The sequence below is a fragment of the Pungitius pungitius genome, chromosome 15 (genome assembly GCF_949316345.1).
Source record: "Pungitius pungitius chromosome 15, fPunPun2.1, whole genome shotgun sequence".
Taxonomy (NCBI): Eukaryota; Metazoa; Chordata; class Actinopteri; order Perciformes; family Gasterosteidae; genus Pungitius; species Pungitius pungitius.
Genome location: NC_084914.1, coordinates 13,753,821 through 13,776,092, shown reverse-complemented (window position 1 = coordinate 13,776,092; position 22,272 = coordinate 13,753,821). Strand labels below are relative to the sequence as shown.

The following is a 22,272-nucleotide window of genomic DNA, read 5'->3' as shown; positions in this document are numbered from 1 at the left end:
AATTCTGTGCCCTAACATTAACATTGGGTAGAATTAGAGCAGACTTAACCTTCTTTCCTCCTTTTTCCCCTAGATAATTTTTACAAAGTTGAAGGAGCAAAGGATGCCTTGATATGTGGATACGGGAGTGATGCAGGGTAAGTGATTGTTTTAACCGGGTAATGTATGCATGACTGATCGTGTATGTGGGAGTGGTGAAACGGGAGAGAAGCTGCACACAAGACGACATGTGGCGTGGATAATCACTCCGCCTCCACGGGAACCCTTTACAGAGAAACATGGAGTTACCACCCGGAGAGGAGGGGGGTCTTTAAAGATTTCATCATCTCAAAAGCTCACATGATCAGGTCAACCGGAGCAGATACGATTTCTTCGGATTGATATTTTTTGTTATTGTTCGGAGGGGACACTGTTCTGACGTCTTTAGGCAGCAGGTTTGTGTCCTTGTGATGGAGCAGAGACATTTTATATTCTGTTTCTTACATCAGAACAAACGTAGAGATGCAATAAAATACATTTTATCTGTGTACTTTGTTCCCAATCAAAGGCACAGCGTGAAACCTTCCAAATATTGCTATTGGGCCTACGCACTGAATAATCCTATAAATCCAAATGCTTTTGAAACAAACACAACAGGATGACTCAGATTCTGCCCATGCCAGGCCCAGTTCAAGGGTTGTGGTGAACTAAATACCCATCTGTGTGAATCTGAAATCCTGCAGCTTCAACAAATGGCTTCCATTAGGTGCTCTTGGTAATGATAAAAGATAACGGATGATGGCAAATAATAAAAAGTAGTAATAATATTAAGCTTTAACAGAGAAGGTTGTGGTAGGATTATTTATTTTCTTAAATTGTTCAAATAACTCTTACAGTCTATATCTACAGTTGGTAGATAAACAGCCCCCCTGGCAAGTTGATGGTACACCCACTATACGGTGTAACATGCATACCAAATGTTTGGATTTTCAATTTTCCATTTGCTGAAATCGTAATGAAGGCTTTATTTGCTTGACAGGAAACTTATTAAACAAAATCATTTTAAACACTAAAAGAGCAATCAATCTATTAGTTAATACCAAAATTTAAACACGCCTCAGCTATTTTGTTAAACTATTTATTGTTCTCTTTTGTTAAGCAATTTTTCAAGTGAATTATTTCTATGAATTCATGTTTTTATCTTGGATAGAGATTTATACTGATATCAGAGTCATTCCAGTCCACCCTTTAGTTTTAATCTCTCTCAGCAACCTCTACTACAAAAAGAGTTTAATCCTCCAAGAAGTAAAATCTGATTCAGTCATTTGTTGGAGCCAAAAGAGGATAAATTTGCATTCAGAGGTAAATGACATCACCAAAACTTAAAATTATAGGTCAGTAATATCAGAATACCACCAATATGTCCTATCCAGCTGTCCCAGTTCACCTACAAATCATTTGGCCTGTTTTAGGTTTTTGTTGTCTACTATTTTGTGGAGCTCTAACTTTTAACTGTCTAATTTCACAGCAATAATTTTTGTCAACGTTTTTTTTTTTTTTTTACAAAAACAGGGGGGAATATTCGTTTTATCTACCTTTACCTTTAATTCTACCTAAATTTAACTTTGCTCTGTCATCAACACATATGTGGTGTCTATTCCATTTCTGTTATCATAGGAGAAAGAAACTGGCCGTGACACACTTGCAAGGTTATAAGTTAGAGTCACCATAGAGTAGCTTATATGTCTGTTGGAAAAAATAAATTTCACATTCATGATGGAACTTTCTGAGGCTGGCTCTGGAGAGGCAAGATATTAAGCAGGTCAGGACTGAGGACGTAAAACATAGAGGATGCTTAATCTTTTGAGTGTATTCCAGCAAGTAATCCCTGAGTAGTTTTCCAAATTGAAGCTTTGGATACGTTATGACGACACACACATACACAAGTGAGCGGGCATGCATTCACACACACGCACACACACATACATGCCCAAAGGATATTTTCGGCCTTGATGGTTAACAAGAATATGTGCTGAATGATTTGCTTCATAGGTCCAAGTTGTTTCTCTTTGCTCCTACTGTAGAGTTCAGGCAAATACTTATCCCCTCACATCTTAAAGCCACTATGCATCAAGGATTATGACTCTGGGCAGAGAAACCCACCACCTCAGCCCCACCCACCAGAGAGGGAAAACACTTTTCCGCAGTTGACAGATGTTCCTCTGCTGTTCTGTTGAACAAATTGCAGGAAATTGATGATACAGACTCAAGAGTGCTAGTTATAAATACTGTAAACATCGAGGCATTAAGTCCTCACATAGAGCTCCGACACACCAGGGCTCTGTTGCTGTGGTGAAATGAGTTCAAAATAGTGCTTCATACACTTTTCGCTCCATACACTTTTTGCTGCCACTGATATGATTGAGCAAAGCCTTTGGTATTTCTGATATTTCCAAATGTTCAATGGTTATTATGATGTGTTATTTTGAGGACTGCGGGAAGCCATTGCTTTCCATTATTTCTATTCCACCTGACATCAAGTAACATACTCTTGAAACTTCAGTGTTACATCACAGTTATGATGTAATTTGGTCAAAACTTTCTCAATCACTTTGCCGTTTATTTTGCTGAGTCATCATATCAAGTGAAAATGAATGAAGAGCAATGGTGGCCGTAAACAATACATGAATATTTACCGCTTCAGTAAAATACACACACACATCCAGAAAATTACTAATGAGGATCTAAACAGTAAATAATAACATTGGTGTCACCTCATATTCTGTTCTTCTATGTGTATGTGGAGGCAGTAAAGGTGGCATAGCAGCTCTCCTAGAGGAGCGCTGACTCTGGATAAAGAGTCAGTCTCCAGTTACCATAAACTTCAGGGACACGAGCCGGACAGATGGCTTGTCTTTTACAGCAGCTAATTGCAAAATTCATGCAGTTGTGACACCATTGGCTACTAGCATGGTTAATAAGATCAGTTTGAAAGATTATACTTTTTTATTGAGAACATTAAATCCAATAAAACAGTCATTTCATGTGTTCACAAAATGACAGGATACAGTTAATGGGCTGAAATACACTAAACCAAATAGAGTAAGAGAGGTGAGCGGGTTGGTGACAGGTCGAGCAGGGCAGCAGAGGGGAAGGAACGTTCTGACAGGAAGATGTCACTAGTCTCACGTGTCCTGCTCGTCTACACAGGATATTAGTGAGCATTCCTACTTAACTGGCTGCTGGGGAGATCTACAGCTGTTCTCACAGCAGAGGTCTGCTGCCCAGCTGTTTGCTGGCCCATTACGAAATTATTCTGCACTCACATTGACGTGACAGTCCAGCTTGTTTTCAGCCTCTGGACTTAAATATTTGCAGTAATGCCACTATGCTTCCTGACAATGAAGATCAGAGATGAATGCATGGAAACATTTTTTTGGACTACAATTTGATATCCATCTGGCTCAGCGTAATCCCTTTCACTGCGGTACAAATTTCAAATGCCCTCTTCGGTATAAGTAATGCCTGTTGGTAGCAGTGTGTGTACTTACTGCCTCATGCGCTTCTCCCCCCTGTGGAGTCAAAGGCCACCGAGCTACATGTACCTCGATGCTGGAGATGTTCTGAACTGGTAAAGCAGTCTGCACGCTCCTGCAGCTGGGTCTGATCCAGCTGCCACTGATATGATTGAGCACAGCCTTTGTTTATAAACGTTGTTCCATAATCATCTACCTTCTGCCTGTCAACTGTTTGTGCATTATAGGAAGTGTCCAGATGGATTTGACTGCCTAAAAATAGGGAGGAATCCAAATTACGGCTACACCAGTTTTGATACCTTCGGCTGGGCTTTTCTCGGCCTCTTCCGACTCATGACACAAGACTACTGGGAAAAACTGTTCCACCAGGTGCCATTTCTGAATCTAACAATGTTCTGTGTTGGTTTCTAGCGAATATCAAATGTCTTTTGATACACATAAACCTAGTAGAATACAATAGTTTTGCTCCCTAAAATGTCAAATAATGATGACGATAAAAGAAACATTGGTTAACATTCTCTATGGCGCACATTTCTATGATGCATTATAAAAATAACTGCGTTATAATATACATATCTCATTTGAGAACTCAATCAATTGATATATATATAGGCCTATATATATATATTTTTTTTTTTTAAAGACCAGAATATTCTTTTGTCATTTCATTGTACTGACCTCCTGTCTGCTCCTTCAGACGCTGCGTTCAGCAGGGAAGACCTACATGGTTTTCTTTGTGCTGGTCATCTTCCTGGGCTCCTTCTACCTGGTCAACCTCATCCTTGCTGTAGTGGCCATGGCCTACGAGGAGCAGAATCAGGCCACCATCGCTGAGGCATGGCAGAAGGAGAGGGAGTTCCAGCTGGCCATGGAGCACCTCCGCACAGAGCAAAGAGTAGGTTCAACGCAAAAAGTCATATTTCAATGAGTGCTTTCAATTTGGGACAAAAATGTAAAATGATCTCCTGTAACACCACTCCTTTCTGTGTTAAGCTGGCAGCAAAAAGACTAAAAGCACAGGATACAGACTCAGTGTTGTCCCCAGACTTGTCTCCGGTCTGTCTGAAGACAGGCAGCATACGTCGAAACAGCAGCAGGAGAAGAAGATCACATCGGGCGTTGTCGGAGGAAACGGCAGAGGAAGCTGCTGAAGAGAAGTTTGACCCACTGGATGAGCCAATGGTACATCCTCCATCATTTCTCCCAGCCTTCTGTTGTTCTTATGAAAAAATATAGGAACTAATTTGTCCTCTGTGTTTTCGGTAGCCATCTCTGTCTCCCCTCCCCGTCCACCCTCTGCTGGCCACACTCTCCTCTCACCCCCTCAGCACCAGGAGAGGAAGCCAGGTCAGCGTCTTCAGCACTTTTCGGGCGCACAACAACTCGGAGGCTGACTTTGGGGACGACGAGTACAGCGCGCATGGGGACGCCTTCAGGAGTCGTACTAGTTCGACAGCAACGCCCTGGAGGAGGAGGACCGGCAGCGTGCGGAGCCACTGCTCTCAAATCTTGGCCCCTAGCCTCAACATCAATGGCCGGCTGAACATCTCCATTGATCAGAATGGAATCCCCACCCTGGGCCTCCACACTCCCACCTCCATGCCCGCCTACAGCATGGAGAGGGTCAAGGACGACACAGTGAGTGACAGACGCCTGATTACAAAATCCTGAAACAGGGAAACAGATTAATCGATAGCTGAATGAGATCAAAGCATTGTATTTTAATCTGGGGGTGTTTTCTATCCACCAGAAGTTCACAGGTGTGGAAGACACCTGTCTGGAAGTTCCCAGACTTTTCCTGCAGCCCTCCCCGACAGTGACTGAGCGCCCCGCAGTGCAGAGGAAAAGAGGGCTGAGCTCTGTCAGCTTCTTCAGCGATGCCATGGGGGGTGAGACCTTTTGAGAAACTTTTGAGGAATACAGTGGCATTTTGGGAAAAGAGCGCTTATTCTCTTTTGTTGTTGAAAATGAGAAGGGACGGTCAATACCGTGTCGGTACGCTTGAAGCCTAAACCAGTAGCTATAAACGGGGGAAATAGCTAGGTTTGCTCTGTATAAATGCAACACAAATCCACTTCTAAATCTAATTTATTAATATGTTTAATTCCCCCCGCAAAATTGAGTCACTATAATTTTACAAGGGATTATGTACCTGACAACTAATTCCTTCCAGGCACAGAGCCTTTTTGCTAAACTGTAGCAAAGTGTAGCATCATATTTACTTGGACTTGAGGGCACTTCAACCCTGGAAATGAATAATTCACGACCATTTCTTTGCAGAGCTCGAGGTGTCGAGGCAGAAGTGCCATCCCTGCTGGTACAGATTCGCCAAGAGGTACCTGATATGGGACTGTTGCCCCTGGTGGCTAAAGATGAAGGACTGGGTGAAGTGCATGGTGATGGATCCTTTCCTGGACCTGGGTATCACCGTATGCATTGTGCTGAACACCCTATTCATGGCCCTGGAGCACTATCCCATGACTGATGAGTTCAACACGATGCTTTCAGTGGGCAATCTGGTAAGGGCCCTTTAAAGATCAGGGTGGGCAGGTTGCCAGACATCAAAGTGCTGTTGGGTTGGCAGTGGAGAAGAGTGAAAGCTTCACTGAGACAAAAGTAAAGAGGAAAGATACCAGCATCTATTCAGATAATGTCTTTCCATATCAAACAGGTTTTTTTAAACCAATACTTTGCTGCACCGAAGGTTAAATAAAGCCGTGTTGATCCCTCATCAAGTGTTCTGTTGACTGTTTTGCGATTATCCTCGGTAAGAGGGGGTATTTTTAGCTGGGAGTGAGATTGATTCCCCATTTTCTATTTTGCCATCTCCACCTGCTGGTAAATCAGAGGCTCTGCTAGTGTATTCAAGTTTGATATCACACTGTACTTAAAATAAGTAATACTTTCGAAATGATTACATTCAATATAAAAAACGTTACACAGTATATTTCTTCACTTTTACCTTTTCCTCAAAGCTTTTCGGTCATTCTGATGCAGCAGAAAAAATGTAAAGGCTTTATTAACATTTTACATTAGGAGGTTGTTACTGCTAAAGCTCAGTAAACAGTTGCAGATATAAAGATTCAGCAAATGCAGAGTAACTTTAGCATTCATTTGGAGTTCTGTTTGTATATGAATGTAAGAATTCACTCTGCTTCTTGCTCTGTTTGGTCTCGATGTACACACAAGGGAGATATCTGTCTCCTAAGATGATAAATGCTCCACTACGTTCACCGGCTAGTTGGTACTTTTTAAGTCTGCTGTTTGAGACTGGGCCAGAAGTGTGCAGTGGGTTTAGCATGACAGTTTTTTGCTGAAAACCTATTTGGCTGGAGACAATGTTAATGAGAGCGATGAGACTGAACCAAACTGAGCATTAAACCCAAACTATGAGCTAAAAGACACACTGAGGGATCTACAGTTGGGTGCTAACCATTAGTGTGTAAAATCAATACCCGTCCCGTTAATCCCAATCCAATTGACACATTGCTGATATACAAATATGAATTAGTGCAGCTTGAAGTGATTAAGTACAATGAGTAATAATCCTGTTGAAAAGGATACTTGTTCTTTTCCACCTCTTACCTTTACATATCCCTCTGTATCGGTTCCAGGTGTTCACAGGAATCTTTACAGCTGAGATGGTCCTGAAGCTGATCGCCATGGACCCCTACTACTACTTCCAACAGGGCTGGAACATCTTTGACGGCATCATTGTTTGCCTCAGTCTGATGGAGTTAGGTCTTTCCAATGTAGAGGGGCTGTCGGTTCTGCGATCCTTCAGACTGGTAACAGAAAAATTACTCATTTAAAATTTAGAATATGCGTGAATTACTATTGTTGTATATAGGTGATTGACGCAGGGTTCAGTTCTTCAATTGAGGGCATTTGAATTCAACATACAACTCAAACAAGCAGTTTATTGTAAAGATGCAGCATCATTTGTTTTTTCCTCACTGATCTCCTCCTCAGTTACGAGTCTTCAAGCTGGCAAAATCCTGGCCTACTCTCAACACTCTCATCAAGATCATTGGTAACTCGGTGGGCGCCCTGGGAAACCTGACGCTGGTGTTGGCCATCATCGTGTTCATCTTCGCTGTGGTGGGCATGCAACTGTTTGGCAAGAACTACCAGGACTGCGTGTGTAAGATCTCCATCAACTGTCAGCTGCCTCGCTGGCACATGAAGGACTTCTTCCACTCCTTCCTGATTGTGTTCCGGGTGCTGTGCGGCGAGTGGATAGAGACCATGTGGGATTGTATGGAAGTGGCCGGGCAGCCCCTCTGTATCCTGGTGTTCATGTTGGTCATGGTTATTGGGAACTTGGTGGTGAGTATTTCATTTGTATCTATTTTTCAAATAAGCCAATGACCAAAACAAACATTAAATCGGAAGCTTTATTATTATTATATAAATTACCTCTATAGTATCCCAAATAAATCTTTGCAAAAATACATTTTTATTTTACACTATTAAGACTCAACTGTATACCTCCAGTGTTCTGGATTATACAAATAGAAATAAATAAATAATTTGTTTCAATCTCTGAATGAAGCCTGCTGTATTTGGGACAAGAATCGCGACCTTAAATTGCTTGCACAAAACTCTTAATCAGCACTTGTTTATTGTTGTTCATTTGTTCAACTGCTACGCGCATAGAGCACGATGGGGAGGGAGGGAGAGAGAGAGATAGAGTGAGAGAGAGAAGCCATGGTCTGCGGTCTTGGCCATTAGTTCATTTACTTCTTTTTGTGTAGGTAATATGTTTTTAAATATTTAAACTAAATGACCTATTCAAGTAGTTATGTCTCGTTGTATTAATTAGTCCTCCTATTGACGTGACTAATGCACAACCAGATATTCGAAAATAGTTTTTTTTAAAGCCCCACCTCCATTATTGTCTTAAGACGTGCAAATGCACATCAATGAGCTCTCTGCTTGATATTTTTCGTCATCAGGACAGAACATTTATACTAAGAAATAAAAGTCTTTATACAGGTGATGATAGGAGGAGAACTTCAATTGCAATTGAAACAAGTGCAAACCGAGTGATGATGTCATGCCAATGAGGGTTGGTGACTCCATAATATAATATGGGACATCCTAAATCAGATGTTGGTGCCTCATCACTATATATTTTGCCAACTCAGATTTCTGTGTAACCACAGCGGTTTGGACGCGAGGAGCGGCTTTACTGCAGCATCATGTCCATCGGAGCTGGATGTTTTATCCACTGCTAATGAACTAAGCCTTATGGGGGAAACTGTGACCTAAGTACTGTACAAAGGATTAGCCTACGCCACAGAGTGTTCTTGCTGTTCCAGTCTCTGCAGGTACTGAGGTTCACTGAGGATGCTACATGGCGTGCACTTCATAGCATGGTTCTGTTAAACGTAGTTAATCGGCATGACAGCTCTGTTTGTACATAATTGCTGTTACTATCCATTCTATATATATTTGGTTTGCCCATATGGTGATTTGTTGTCCAGCTGTGATCTAAGCTTACATTAATGAGAAGAGAAAAAAACTGAAGCGCAGGCGGTCAGCAGTTGCAGCATTTTTTTCGAGTGTTTTTACTTTGAATGTGGTGTCATTTTAGAGCCGATCCTTTGGTTTGTTGCTGCATTATATCGGCCTGAGCTACGCTTCAATTTTATTGTCATAAAGATTTGCTCAGATCTGTTTTCAAGGGTTTTTTCATTGTATTTCTGAAATCTCGTCATAATTCATTGTACACTGTAATAGTGTGGCTCAATAGTTCTACCCTGTAGTGCCTTTACAATAGCACTCATTCATTACCACGCCATCAGCTTGTGGAGATCCTGACTTTTTGTCTGAGACTTGTAGATTTTCTAGAAAAAAGACTTTGCTTATGCCTTGGATATTTCTGTAAACTGCTGTTTGTGCTTTGTTGGAATGCAAATGTTGAAGAGCAGCAACAGTAACTGAGGTAGTAACTAAACAGTCAAAATGAGAAATGTCTTCTCTACTTCGAGCACCATTGATAATCCTCAGCCTTTTGGTTTCATACCACTTTTTAACTCTTTAAATACTCAACATAACTTTCAGAAATAATGACATAAGATGGCGACTTTAAGAGCACACGGTAGTTTATCTTGTTTGGCAATTGTTGGATACAGACACCTTCAGTGAAAATGTTGTCAGGTCACGAAGGTCCTTCTTATTGAGTTTAATGGACAGAAACCTCCTCTGCACATGAATCGTGGGAAAGCTGTTTATCCAAAGGGATTATCCAGGATGCTTAGGGGCGAGAAGGCCCGGAGGCGTTCATCACTAATCATCTGCTCATGCTCTGCATCTCTGACTGGCTCAGTGGCTAAAGATGATCCCCACCAACTGTGCACATTGCACATGCACACAGGCAGTACACAAACACACACACACACGCACACAGGCTACTGTGCTGCAGAGATGTGGTTGATGCTGCTGCTCTCTAAGCTAGTTGACGGATTACTTGGGAGCTGGATGCTTGAAAACTTGAGTTCAGTGTCAGCCATATGTGCTGGTATCTGTGTAGAATGTCCTCCTGAAATTACAATGCAGGATTTGCTCTTGTTGACAAAACACGTCGGAGGTCAGGTCATGCATGAGGTAAACTAAATCTTACGCTTACAGGCAACTATGCTCTTAGCTGTAGAGCAAGATGCATTTTGAGGCATAATGTAAACCATGGAAAATTAGAACATTGATCTGATATGTATCCAAGCCAAAGGTAATGTGATGTAACACCTCTCTGTCAACAGGTGTTGAATCTTTTTCTGGCCTTGCTGCTGAGCTCCTTCAGCTCCGACAACCTCTCTGCTCCAGAAGAAGATGGCGATTTGAACAACATCCAGATCGCCATTGCCCGCATCCAATCCGGTGTCTCCTGGCTCACCACGTGCGTCGTGGACCTTTTCAACCGCAGCTTGAAGCGTCGGAAGCAGAAGGTCAATGAGGCCATCAAGCCGGTTGGGAATCACATAGAAAGCAATGGAGGGATTTTTGGACGCTACGGCGAAAAGTATATCGTACCAGAGGAAGACAGCTACATGACAAATCCAAAGTTGACGGTCATAGTTCCCATTGCACCCGGAGAGTCGGATGTGGAGTTTTTGGAGGAGGAGGAGGTTTCTGAATCATCAGAGGACGAAGACAACAAACCGGTGGGTTTTTCAACTCCTGTGTTAAGACCAGACCTGAACCCTCATGGTCTACGGATGAAGTGGGTTTCGGATGGTATTATCCACCAAAATTGTTTTTGTGCAAAAAAACTGCTACTTCTGTTACATTACTGTTTTGTGTGAAGCAAGAGGGTTAAAACCACTAAGTACGAAGAGTCCAAATGAACTCCCATTCTGAGTTGAATATTCTACTTGTGTTTGTTTATGCAGAACTGAGACTCCAAAATAATGTTGTGGGTTGTTTAAGCTCATTTCAACATAATCATGAGGAAAATGTATTTTCTTTTGCAGGAACAGCTCCATGTAAATAATAATAATAATCTATTCATTTATTAGTTCGCTAGTCACACATTGAATTCAATGCTCACACATTCTCGTGCTTACAAGACTTTTTTTAATTGAGTAACAAGTGCTGATGTGAGCACAAAAACCATGGATAAATAAACTTATGTAAACTTACTTAACTTACTTACTTACTTTCTTAAAATAATTATGGTTATTTGAGCAGCTTTACAATAATAAACCGTTAATAACAGTTTATGGAGTCATTAACTGCTATTGTTGTTAATTTTCATGGACATTAGTTGGGCAAATCCCTCTTCCTCTCTTTATCAAGCTCGCTGTTTCTTCCTCTTGCCTCTGTGGTCCCTCCTTTTATCAGCATTGCCCTGTGTCCTATGGGTGGGGGGGTTTGTTGAGGTGGAGGGTGTGTCAATCCAGTCATGTCCTCTCTGGCAGGAGGACATCAGCCGGCCAGATGTGAAGCCGAGCAGAGCAGATTAAAGTGACACAGCTGAGCAGCCTGCAGGCTGGCGCTTTGCGTTCTTATTTCCCCGAGCTGCTCCACTCCTCACCTAACCAGAATAAAGAGAAAAACAAACGACCCTTACATCACCTTAACTGGGAATCCGCAAAAGGATCAATTCCACTGCTTTGAATACGCAGAAAACACAGCGATATTGTGTTCATTAAAAAGCTAGTTGTTAATACATTTTTTACTAGATTGCTTTAAAGAACAAAGAAAAGCAGCCTGTATTGCAGCTACACTAATTGGCTTTAAATGCCCTTAGTGCACATTCTCTCTGCTCCGTCTCCAGGCGTTAAAACCAGAAATGCTAGTAATCTGCTCACCAGGTCCCGCGGATGCTCTTAAATGCTTTATTAACCAGTTTATAGGATTGAAACTGCGCCCCTGTCCTATAAATCGTGTTAAATATGTTGCTGTTACAACACATGAAAATCTCATCAAAACTAAATTAAGGCTTAGAGGAGATTAAAAAGTCAAGGCGGTACATCTAGGTGAGCTAGCTCTGATGGGATGAATTCATGCGGAATACAGGGCAGAAAACTGCTGCTGCTCTGCTGTTTGGACTTTAAAGCATGTTGCACAAGTGGCCACACACCCAAACAGGGATGTCACGGCAGGTGTTTAGCCTTCGACAGCTGATGGAGAACCACTGCGACGTCTAACCGCCCGTATTCTGTGCTATACATGCGGATTACAACTCAGTTATGGTTCACACACTGGTTAAAGTCAATTATATATATATATATATATATATATATATATATATATATATATATATATATATATATATATATATATATATAGAAACTGGTTGATAACAGTGAGACTTCTCCCCACCCAGGAGATTATCAGCCTATCAGAGGGCAGCACGGTGGATCTGAGGAAGCCTGGAAAAGAAATTGACAACTTATCAGAGCTGGCTGAAGAGAGTATGGAGCCAGTGGAATGCTTTCCAGAATGTGAGAATGAAACATTTTGAGCTGTAACCATGGAAAGTGATTAGTTCATGTTATAAATTCTTTGTACAGAATTATTCCTTCATGTCTGTTTTTTTTCTCAGTGTGCATGAGGCACTGTCATTGCTGCAAAATCGATACGAGTCGAGGTCTGGGTCAGGCCTGGTGGAGGCTGAGGAAGACCTGCTACCAGATTGTGGAACACAGCTGGTTTGAGACTTTCATCATCTTCATGATCCTGCTCAGCAGTGGGGCCCTGGTAAAGCCAATTCATTTACTTATTAACACTTTTTTGTATATATGTATGTAATGCATATATACGAATTGATAGCACTTTTTAAGGTTGTGTAATGTCTAGGCTTGAGGCCTGGTTTGTTTGTCATTATTGTTTGTATGTTTTATTCTTATTATGAGCCCACAGCACGAGATGTTTTCCACACCACTGTTGTGTTGAATTGAGATTACTGAATAATTCAGTGTCTGATCCTTCCTCTGTTTACTGACCAATTGTGGCAAAATATTACCCTTGTGTTACTGAAGCTTTTTATTGCCAAAGTTTCCCCGATGACGTTTACTGACAATGTTTGTGTGTTAATCAACTTAAACAATTTCTTTGTATAATCCTTAAAGGTGAAATGAAGGTGAATTGTTTGTACTGTCAAATAACGACAGTAGTATTGATGGGTAATGTGATGTTTCCTCACACCGCGTTCCCTCTCCGGCTGCAGGCCTTTGAAGACATCTACATTGAGAAGAGAAAAGTTGTGAAGGTGGTGCTGGAGTATGCTGACAAGATCTTCTCCTACATCTTTGTGCTGGAGATGTTCCTCAAGTGGATTGCTTATGGCTTCAAGAAGTATTTCACCAACTACTGGTGCTGGCTCGACTTTCTCATCGTGGACGTAAGCAAATGTTTCTACGTCTTCTTGTTGCACCTCGTGAAAGAAGGCAGTCACGGGCTGAGAATTGAAGTCAATCACCCCTCCCCTCATTGTAGCTAAACGTTGCTTTGGGGTGTTTGGGGGATTTACAGCTATGTGAGTGTCACAGTAATAACAGGAAAGCACTTGACCATCCACGTATGCCTTACAAAAAATGCCCGCCTTCGTGGCTGAAATAACGCGTCCATCAGCTCCTCCTTAGAACACTTTACACATCTTTTTTTTCCGACCGGGATCGAAACATAGGGTTCGATTGCACATCCGTATACAATTCTGCTTTATTAGTGCACCAGTGGTCCAACTCCACACGCTACATTTAAAGTGTTGAAGTGGATGTGGCTCTGTAGAGGTCATCCTAAGTGGCCGAGGCGTGCCGCGTGCTTGACTTCCTCTGATTTCACTTACTGTTACACAGATTTCCACAGACCGCTCTATTGTTAGGGTAAGTTGTAGTTGGCAGGTCGCAGGTGAGTATGGGTTCTGGGATTTGGAAACGTGCATCTGCCTCACAAATGCTTCTGTGTTTTTTCACTCGTAAGTGCTTTCTGTTGTGATATCAAAAGCCACCGCCTTGTGTCCAAACTTATGCACTTCTTATGAGATGACCTAAAAATGTGAGGCTGTTCCCCGGCATTCGTTCTTTGAATCGGTTAATTCGGGGCCTTGGCTTTTATCATAACAAATGCAGTCTCATTTACTCTTACGGTTTATCTACAGAAGATGTACTTAACATTTTAAATCACAATAAACTATTATAATTATAACAGGATATGTAACCTATGAAAATATTGCTTAAAAGACATTTGATTCATATTAGAAATGCACCAGTGGAGCTAATGTCTAAACTGTTCTGTTTAATTCATGTTCTGAGTGTTATTTGTTATGTCTGTTTAGAAGAAAAGACAAATCCTTTTAAAAAATGTCACTATTGAAATATCTTTTTCTCTCTATGAAAACTACCACCTTGTTTTATTTTACTGTGTTTATGCATTTTTCCGTCTGTACTTTCTTTGAGCCAAAGTCTTCTATTGTCGCAAGAGTACATACATTTGGGAATCTTCTTTAGATATATTGGACAAACACATGTGTAAATAGACTTTTATAAAGAAATTCCGAGCATTGGGACCTTATAAGTCCTAAATAGTTTTTAACAAACTTCTGTTGGATGCAAATTGGGAAACAAATTTGGCAAAAATAGATTTAAATTCTTTATAAAACTCACTCTATTTGATATATATACATATTGTATATGCATATATAGCTGAGCATGCATTTGTGGACCCTATTTGTCCATGTGTGCATACTGTGTTTTGTCATCATCAATCATTTACTTCATGCCATTTTCATTCATAGCTGTCATCCACGGGTCATTCAACAGCGGAATACCATTTAGTTCTGTTTGTTTTGGATGTAGAATAGAGTGGAAGTCTAAATTTATTCAAAGATAAACCAACAAAACCAAAAACTCAAAAAATAAATAATTGTGTTCCTAACTGTGGAATGTCCCAAAAATACACAGAAACTCTAAAATATGGCTCTTCTAATGTTTTAGACCTATATGGTCTTTTATTATAAATACATATATATATATATTGTATTTTTTAATTTAAGTGTTATGAAAATAAATGCAGTTTCTTAACTAACATGTTGAATGTGATATTGTTTTTTATTCTGTGCTTTTCATAAAGTGTTTTTTCTTCCCCTTGTATTATTTAAAGAAAAGGATCCTTTTTATGATTCTCACAGTACACTCTTTTTGTACTCTATATAGGTCTCCTTGATAAGCCTGGTTGCAAATTCACTGGGATATTCCGACTTTGCTGCAATCAAGTCCCTGAGGACTCTCCGGGCTTTGAGACCTCTCAGGGCTCTGTCCAGATTCGAAGGCATGCGGGTGAGAAATGTGTTTTCTAAACTACGCTAAAGTCATAATGAGTAGTAACGTGCTGATAAATCTCAGGAGTATGACTAAGAACAAGTTTATCAAACGGTCTGAATAGCAAGTGGTTAGTTACAGGAAAGGAGAATAGATTTGATAAATGACAGAAAAGTAATAATTTGGTATTTATTTTTATTTTTCTAGATTTTCTAGAGTTATTCTATTTGATGTTTGTTGATAGTTGCAATACTTTATCTATTTTATAACCAATTTGCTACAATGCATTCTATGCTGCGAGTGGTTCAGAAGCGTGTGACCAGACTCTTGGAGAACCTCTTTGCTCTGAACTTAATTCTGACCTGTTGCTCACCAGGTGGTCGTGAACGCTCTCATAGGAGCCATCCCGTCCATTATGAACGTGCTGCTCGTGTGTCTCATCTTCTGGCTCATCTTCAGCATCATGGGGGTCAACCTGTTTGCTGGAAAGTTTGGGAAATGCGTGAACAGAACTGGCTTCATTCACAGCGTCTCCGTAGTCAACAACAAGTCGGAGTGCCTCTCTATGAACGACACCCAGTTCTACTGGACCAAAGTGAAGGTCAACTTTGACAACGTGGGACTTGGCTACCTTTCCCTTCTGCAAGTGGTGAGTGGGTTGTTGTTGCTTTTTTGCTGTGCTACTTGGTTAATTAGATCTGTCAAACCTTTACTTGAGAAGTCGTGTTTTTCTTGTGATCATAGCTTTCATTTGGGCCCTTTTTAATATTTTCTTTCAATGGATAGAGACAGTTATTCACAATGCAACACTAATGCTCTGTAATATTTGATTTTAGGCTACATTTAAAGGATGGATGGAAATAATGCATGCAGCTGTTGACTCAAGAGGAGTAAGTATGTCCATACTTAGGGCCTACATCGTAGATAAAGCTCCATTAACCAGCTGACTTGTTAAACTGTTTGGTTTCAGGTTGAGGAACAACCCATCAGAGAAATAAACCTCTACATGTACCTCTACTTTGTCGTCTTCATCATATTCGGCTCCTTCTTCACCCTCAATCTCTTCATTGGGGTCATAATTGACAATTTCAATCAACAGAAAAGAAAGATGAGTATTAGCAACGCTGACGTCAGGCCCAAACCTGATATATTTTATTCCGGAGGCAAAACTATGATTCATTTTATGCAAATACTAACTTGCTCAGATTGGAAGTAAACTGTTGCCTTTGTTTCATCATCTGAAATTCTTTATACAAACATTTTTGTGTAGTTAACGTCAAGTGTTTCTGCCAATACTTGGGTGGGCAGGATATCTTCATGACGGAAGAACAGAAGAAGTACTACAACGCTATGAAGAAGTTGGGATCTAAAAAACCTCAAAAGCCAATACCAAGGCCTGCGGTAAAACTACATCAAATATTACTCAATTTGAGGGCGTATCAATAACCACCAATTAACGTCCTGCCTGCCAACATTCTTGATGCTATTGTAGCAATAACAGCCACTTGTATTTCCCTAGAACATTCTCCAGGCCTTCTTCTTCGATCTCGTGGCCAAGCAGGCCTTCGACATCATAATCATGATGCTCATCATCGTCAACATGGTGACCATGATGGTGGAAACCGACGAGCAGTCAGAGCGCAAGGAAACCATCCTCAACAAGATCAACCTGGTCTTCATCGTGATCTTCACCACCGAATGCCTGATCAAGATCTTCGCCCTCCGCTGTTATTTCTTCACAGTAGCGTGGAACATCTTTGATTTTGTGGTGATAGTCCTCTCTATCGTGGGTAAGTAGAGACGCAAAAAATAAGCACGCCAATAAACGTTTGCCTCTGCCGAGGACGTTGCATTTTTCAGTAGCGTTGGTTCATCTGTTGTTTGTTAGCAGAATACTTTTAACGTTGTACAATTTTACTTTTTATGTTTGCTATTTTCTCTTGGACTACTGTTCATCCTTCAATGAAAGATTTCTGGCAGATGTATCCAAATCCAGGTGCAGAATAAAATCTCTAAACATCTTATTAATTAAATAACAGATAGAGAGGAGTGTGCAGCCTTGACAAATGCTTTTTACTTACCTTTTTTTTCGTACTTGTATTCCATTAAATATTCACTCCTGGCCACAGCTCAACAAATCACAATATGTTTAAATGTCTTGAAGATTTGTTCTGACCTCATAGAGGTGGAAAAACAAGGCTTTTGCTTTAAACAAATTGGTGCTCATCTACGCACCCATCAGACATGGAGTAACATTAACATGTTATGTGGTCCAGTATAATTCCACTATTCACTCTATCTTTAGCTCTGTTTATGTCTACACCAACTGCCAAAGAAAATATCTGTCTCTTTAATGCTCCCCTATGCTCACCAGCTACAAGCTAACTTGTACTCGGACAGGTAGCCTACTGTACATTTAGCATAGGACCATTTTCACAATGTCTGGTGACAGTTTTCTGCTTTGCGTCACATAGTTAATTGAGAATTTGTCGATTTAAACATTTAGATTCGTGCAGCAGCGTTGAGTAAACACAGAAGCATTGTTGTGCAGTGAGATAATCCTAATCTCGCTTTGTCTCTCTGTCTCACTTCAGGAATTGTTCTTGCCGACATCATTGAGAAGTACTTTGTATCTCCCACCCTGTTTCGGGTCATCAGACTGGCAAGGATCGGACGGGTACTTCGACTTATACGTGCAGCCAAAGGAATAAGGACTCTCCTGTTTGCCTTAATGATGTCCATGCCAGCACTGTTCAACATTGGCCTCCTGCTTTTCCTCGTCATGTTCATCTACGCCATCTTCGGTATGGCGAACTTTGCCTACGTGAAAAAGTCGGACGGGATTGACGACATGTTCAACTTTGAGACGTTCGGGAACAGCATGATCTGCCTTTTTCAGATCAGCACCTCGGCAGGTTGGGACAACCTCCTGAGTCCCATCATGGCCAGCTCCCCAGAGGAGTGTGACCTCCGCTATGTCAACACTGGCACTAATACGCGGGGTAACTGTGGCAGCCCCTCAATGGGCATAGCTTTCTTTGTAAGTTACATAATCATTTCTTTCCTCATCGTGGTGAATATGTACATAGCTATCATTCTGGAGAACTTCAGCGTTGCCACAGAGGAGAGCACAGAGCCGCTGAGCGAGGATGACTTTGAAATGTTCTATGAGGTGTGGGAGAAGTTTGATTCCGAGGCCACGCAGTTCATTGAGTTTTCCATGCTGTCGATCTTCGCCGACACCTTGTCGGAGCCGCTGCGCATAGCCAAGCCCAACAGGATCAAGCTGATCTCCATGGACCTTCCCATGGTCAGCGGGGATAGGATCCACTGCCTGGACATCCTGTTTGCCTTCACAAAGCGTGTCCTGGGAGAGTCGGGAGAGATGGACGCCCTGAAGCAGCAGATGGAGGAGAAGTTTATGATGACCAACCCCTCCACGATTTCGCACGAGCCCATCACGTCGACGCTGCGCCGCAGACTGGAGGAGGTGTCCGCCACCGTCATCCAGAGGTGTTACAGGAGGCATCTGGTGCGCCGGCACATGAAGCAGGCGTCCTACCTCTACAGGCAGATAAACTACGAGACTGCGGTGGATGTGGAGAACGCTCCAGAAACGGAGGGGCTGATAGCCTCCATGATGCATCACTATGGACTTGTCGGGCTAGAGATTGCACAGACAACAGAGGACACGCTACTGTCCTCGCCACCATCTTATGACAGCGTGACCAGAGCGACCAGTGAACTCTCTGAGGTCGCCAGATCCATGTACAGGGGCTCTGAACTCGGAGAGCCTGGTGAGAGCTACGAGGAAACTTTCCTTTGAGACTCAAATGTGTGCAGAGTGTTTGTGATTTTGCTCTTTTTTTTGTTTACAGCAGAGAATATAGTTCAGAATTACTCACGGTCAATGAGAATAAACTTTTTTACCTATAAGTAGAAGCCGAGGAACTTAGCTTTTATTTAAATTGAACAGCCCAGAAGTCCACATCTGTGAGAGGAACCTGATCTTCTCCTCACACTATCTCAGAAATGGAAATTTAAAACACCAAAGTAAAAAAACTGTATTTAAATTTCAACCGTGATTAATACGAATAACCCGTAATCTCACACATGTTAACTACATTCACTCAAAAGCCCAAATGATCTGCAGTTATTTCATACCAATAAACACTGAACATCAACATCAACTTCAAAATGTTTTGAAAATGCAATTTGTATTTACAGCAGAATGTTTGTCAAGTTTCCAGAGATACGACTGGGAAACAAACACTTTCATGTTTTATATGCCAGATGGCGTAAGTTGTCTTCTTGCACCTGGGATTTATCTACTTTTGTTGCAAAAACGCTGAGCACTTGTACAGGGAAATTTGTATTCAGAGGCCAATATCACCCGATGGCCGAGGACAGGGGGGACATTAAAATGACATTTATTTCACCTGCTTGACCAATACAGCAGAAAGGGGGCACAAACACAAAAGCCTTATTTTAAAAAGGCAAAAGCAGTTAAAATAAGTAGCTTGTTTACTACATTTTCCCACTAACATTAACAACATTTCTCATAGAAACCGGTATTTGATCATTTTTTAAGAACATATTCAAGCAGCTGCAATCAACAAAAACATAGATGAAAAAATATAAATCCCCCTTTGTCACATTTTCTCCAAATGCCAGTTGCTTTGTCGATGTTCAGCTCTTTGGATGCTGATACAAATTCCGCTCCACAAGTGCTTTGAGGTTTTGAAACACTTTCAGTATACTGTAAAAACCCAACTGAACGGCTAGATTAACAATATTGAACAGCGCACAATTCCCACGGAACATCTGCCAGGAAGCCACTGTATTGTTTTTGATTGACATTCATGACTAGCTGCTATGAAGCTCTTCCACAGGTCTTACTAATATGATTTTACCAAAGCTAACATCTGCTCATTACTCTTTCCGACATTTTAAAATTGAAGAAAAAACATAAAACAATTCGTAAGTCAGCATCATCCATTGATAATTATTTTTAGTGTTTGGGATTTATTTATTTATTAATGGCATTTGATTCAATGAAGGTGCTACACGCTGTACGCGATGATAAATTATGGTCACTGGTTAAAATAGTATCAATTGTATTCGGGCGATGATATTCCTTTTTATCGTATTGTCCATTATGTGCTACTAACAATATGAAGAAACAAGCTGAAATGGTTATTATGTTAACAATTAAAATGTATAAATATTTTCCCAAGCATTGCACATTTCAAGTTGAACCTTTATCAATAACAGAGCAGTTCCCTGAATCATGTGCCTGATTTTGATTGCTTTCCGCACACTAAATCTCTTTAGGCCATTTAATTTGATCCGGTGGATGTGGATTGGAAGAGCGTGAATGCACTGAAAGCTCATTTTGTAATCAAATGTGTAAAGTACTTTGAGGCTGTGAAATGTATGTAAAGCAAATTATTTTTACCAATTTTTTGTAATGTATTTATATTAAAAGACCATTCATGACTGATGATGGCCATGACAACATAAGAGCAAATTATATAACTGTGTTAATTTTTATATAAAAGACTTTCCTTGAGGGCCTGATTGTCTGTATTGCATCTAGGTTGATTGTTTCATGGATTGTTTTATGAAATGGTAATAAAACTCTTTTCCAAATTTGTGGGTTTGCCAACTCTCAGTAAAGTTCATATAGTTGGATGAAGATGTTTTGGATTGTTTTAAAAGAATTTAGCAAGGCCAATTGCAAAAGTCCAATAACTTTTAATTTGAACACATTTGAACAGTTATATGTTTATATTTTATGTGAATATTTTTAGCAACATTAACAACGGCAGAATCTCTCTTGTGTTCACACGGGGAACCAGTTCATTAAAGGCAGTAACAGTGTAGTGCATTTGTAAAAAAAAAAAACAGGACCCATGTGCACAAAGTGGCAGCTCCATGGCTGTGTGTCCATCAGTGTGTTTCAGGCTGGAATTTGTCTAGAATTCCTCCACATACGATCAGCTGATCTGCGCTGTTTGGATTTGTTACAGAATTGAGGCTAAAAAAAAACAAAACATAAGTAGTGTAGAGCCATATAAAAATGTATGGGATGTCCTGGATTTTGGCATTTGTGTGTATTTTCCATCTCTTCTATCTGGGCCTTGTATCACCACAAAAATTGTTTTGTGGTGTTCTTATTTCAAGTTGATGATCAAGCACTCCCACGTTTTCAGTTTGGAAAAAAAAAATCATCAAGGGTGCCAATTTGGATTAAGCCCCAAACAGATTTCCTCTCTCTGGTTGTCGGGTCGGTCAAATCCAACTCTGACCAGCTGGGAGAGGGGGATAATCTGTGTGTAGAAAAACAAATCACTTGTTTTAATTACACACGCACGGGCACACATATGTACACACTCTCTCTTTTCTCTCTCTCTCTCTCTCTCTCTCTCTCTCTCTGTTGAACACATGCACACTTACATACTGTAACTTTGACATACATGCATTACCACTGCACACATGCACACACACACACACACACACACCTATACTTCTGCCGACCATTCACATAATAGACAGATGCTTACTTTGAATTTAATTTGGGTTTGTGCGTGAAGTGCCAGAAAAATGTGACTTGACTGAATGTGACTTGGTAATTGATCTGATTTTTAAGCGTTGGGACATGTGGCGGAGATTAAAGCCTCATCAGAGAGAGCAAACATTTTTAAAAAGATTAAAAAGGCACTATGTCTAATTACAAAATGCACTGACAGTCTAACGCAGCAATATCAATGTAATTCATGACAAATCCTTTACATATCATGCAGACATGCTAATTGCTAATACAAAGACATTGGATGAACTGCGTGTTCTGTGTTTTCCATTCATTCAAATAATGTTTAGTGAAAACGAAGGTCATGTGTGACATACCAGTTGAGTCATCATCAGTCAAGTAGGTCAATAGGAATTTAATTCTCTTTTTCAACATAATCTCTGTATCTTTAAATCTGGTA

General features: G+C 40.7%; 1 protein-coding gene across 1 annotated transcript in view; it reads left to right on the top strand.

Annotated features, from left to right (window-relative positions):
* The window catches only part of LOC119209151 (sodium channel protein type 4 subunit alpha-like), a 31,147-nt gene extending 10,280 nt beyond the window's left edge, over positions 1-20,867 (top strand). The window contains exons 8-27 of the mRNA XM_062557694.1: positions 74-137; positions 3,743-3,884; positions 4,213-4,410; positions 4,509-4,697; positions 4,782-5,153; positions 5,266-5,404; positions 5,796-6,034; positions 7,130-7,303; positions 7,488-7,844; positions 10,280-10,681; positions 12,349-12,466; positions 12,568-12,722; positions 13,192-13,365; positions 15,176-15,298; positions 15,657-15,929; positions 16,117-16,170; positions 16,251-16,388; positions 16,577-16,681; positions 16,800-17,070; positions 17,875-20,867. Coding sequence (XP_062413678.1) covers positions 74-137; positions 3,743-3,884; positions 4,213-4,410; positions 4,509-4,697; positions 4,782-5,153; positions 5,266-5,404; positions 5,796-6,034; positions 7,130-7,303; positions 7,488-7,844; positions 10,280-10,681; positions 12,349-12,466; positions 12,568-12,722; positions 13,192-13,365; positions 15,176-15,298; positions 15,657-15,929; positions 16,117-16,170; positions 16,251-16,388; positions 16,577-16,681; positions 16,800-17,070; positions 17,875-19,106 — 4,919 coding nt within the window. The 3' untranslated portion in view covers positions 19,107-20,867. The remainder of the gene's footprint in view (positions 1-73; positions 138-3,742; positions 3,885-4,212; positions 4,411-4,508; positions 4,698-4,781; positions 5,154-5,265; positions 5,405-5,795; positions 6,035-7,129; positions 7,304-7,487; positions 7,845-10,279; positions 10,682-12,348; positions 12,467-12,567; positions 12,723-13,191; positions 13,366-15,175; positions 15,299-15,656; positions 15,930-16,116; positions 16,171-16,250; positions 16,389-16,576; positions 16,682-16,799; positions 17,071-17,874) is intronic.
* The last annotated feature ends 1,405 nt before the right edge of the window (positions 20,868-22,272 follow it).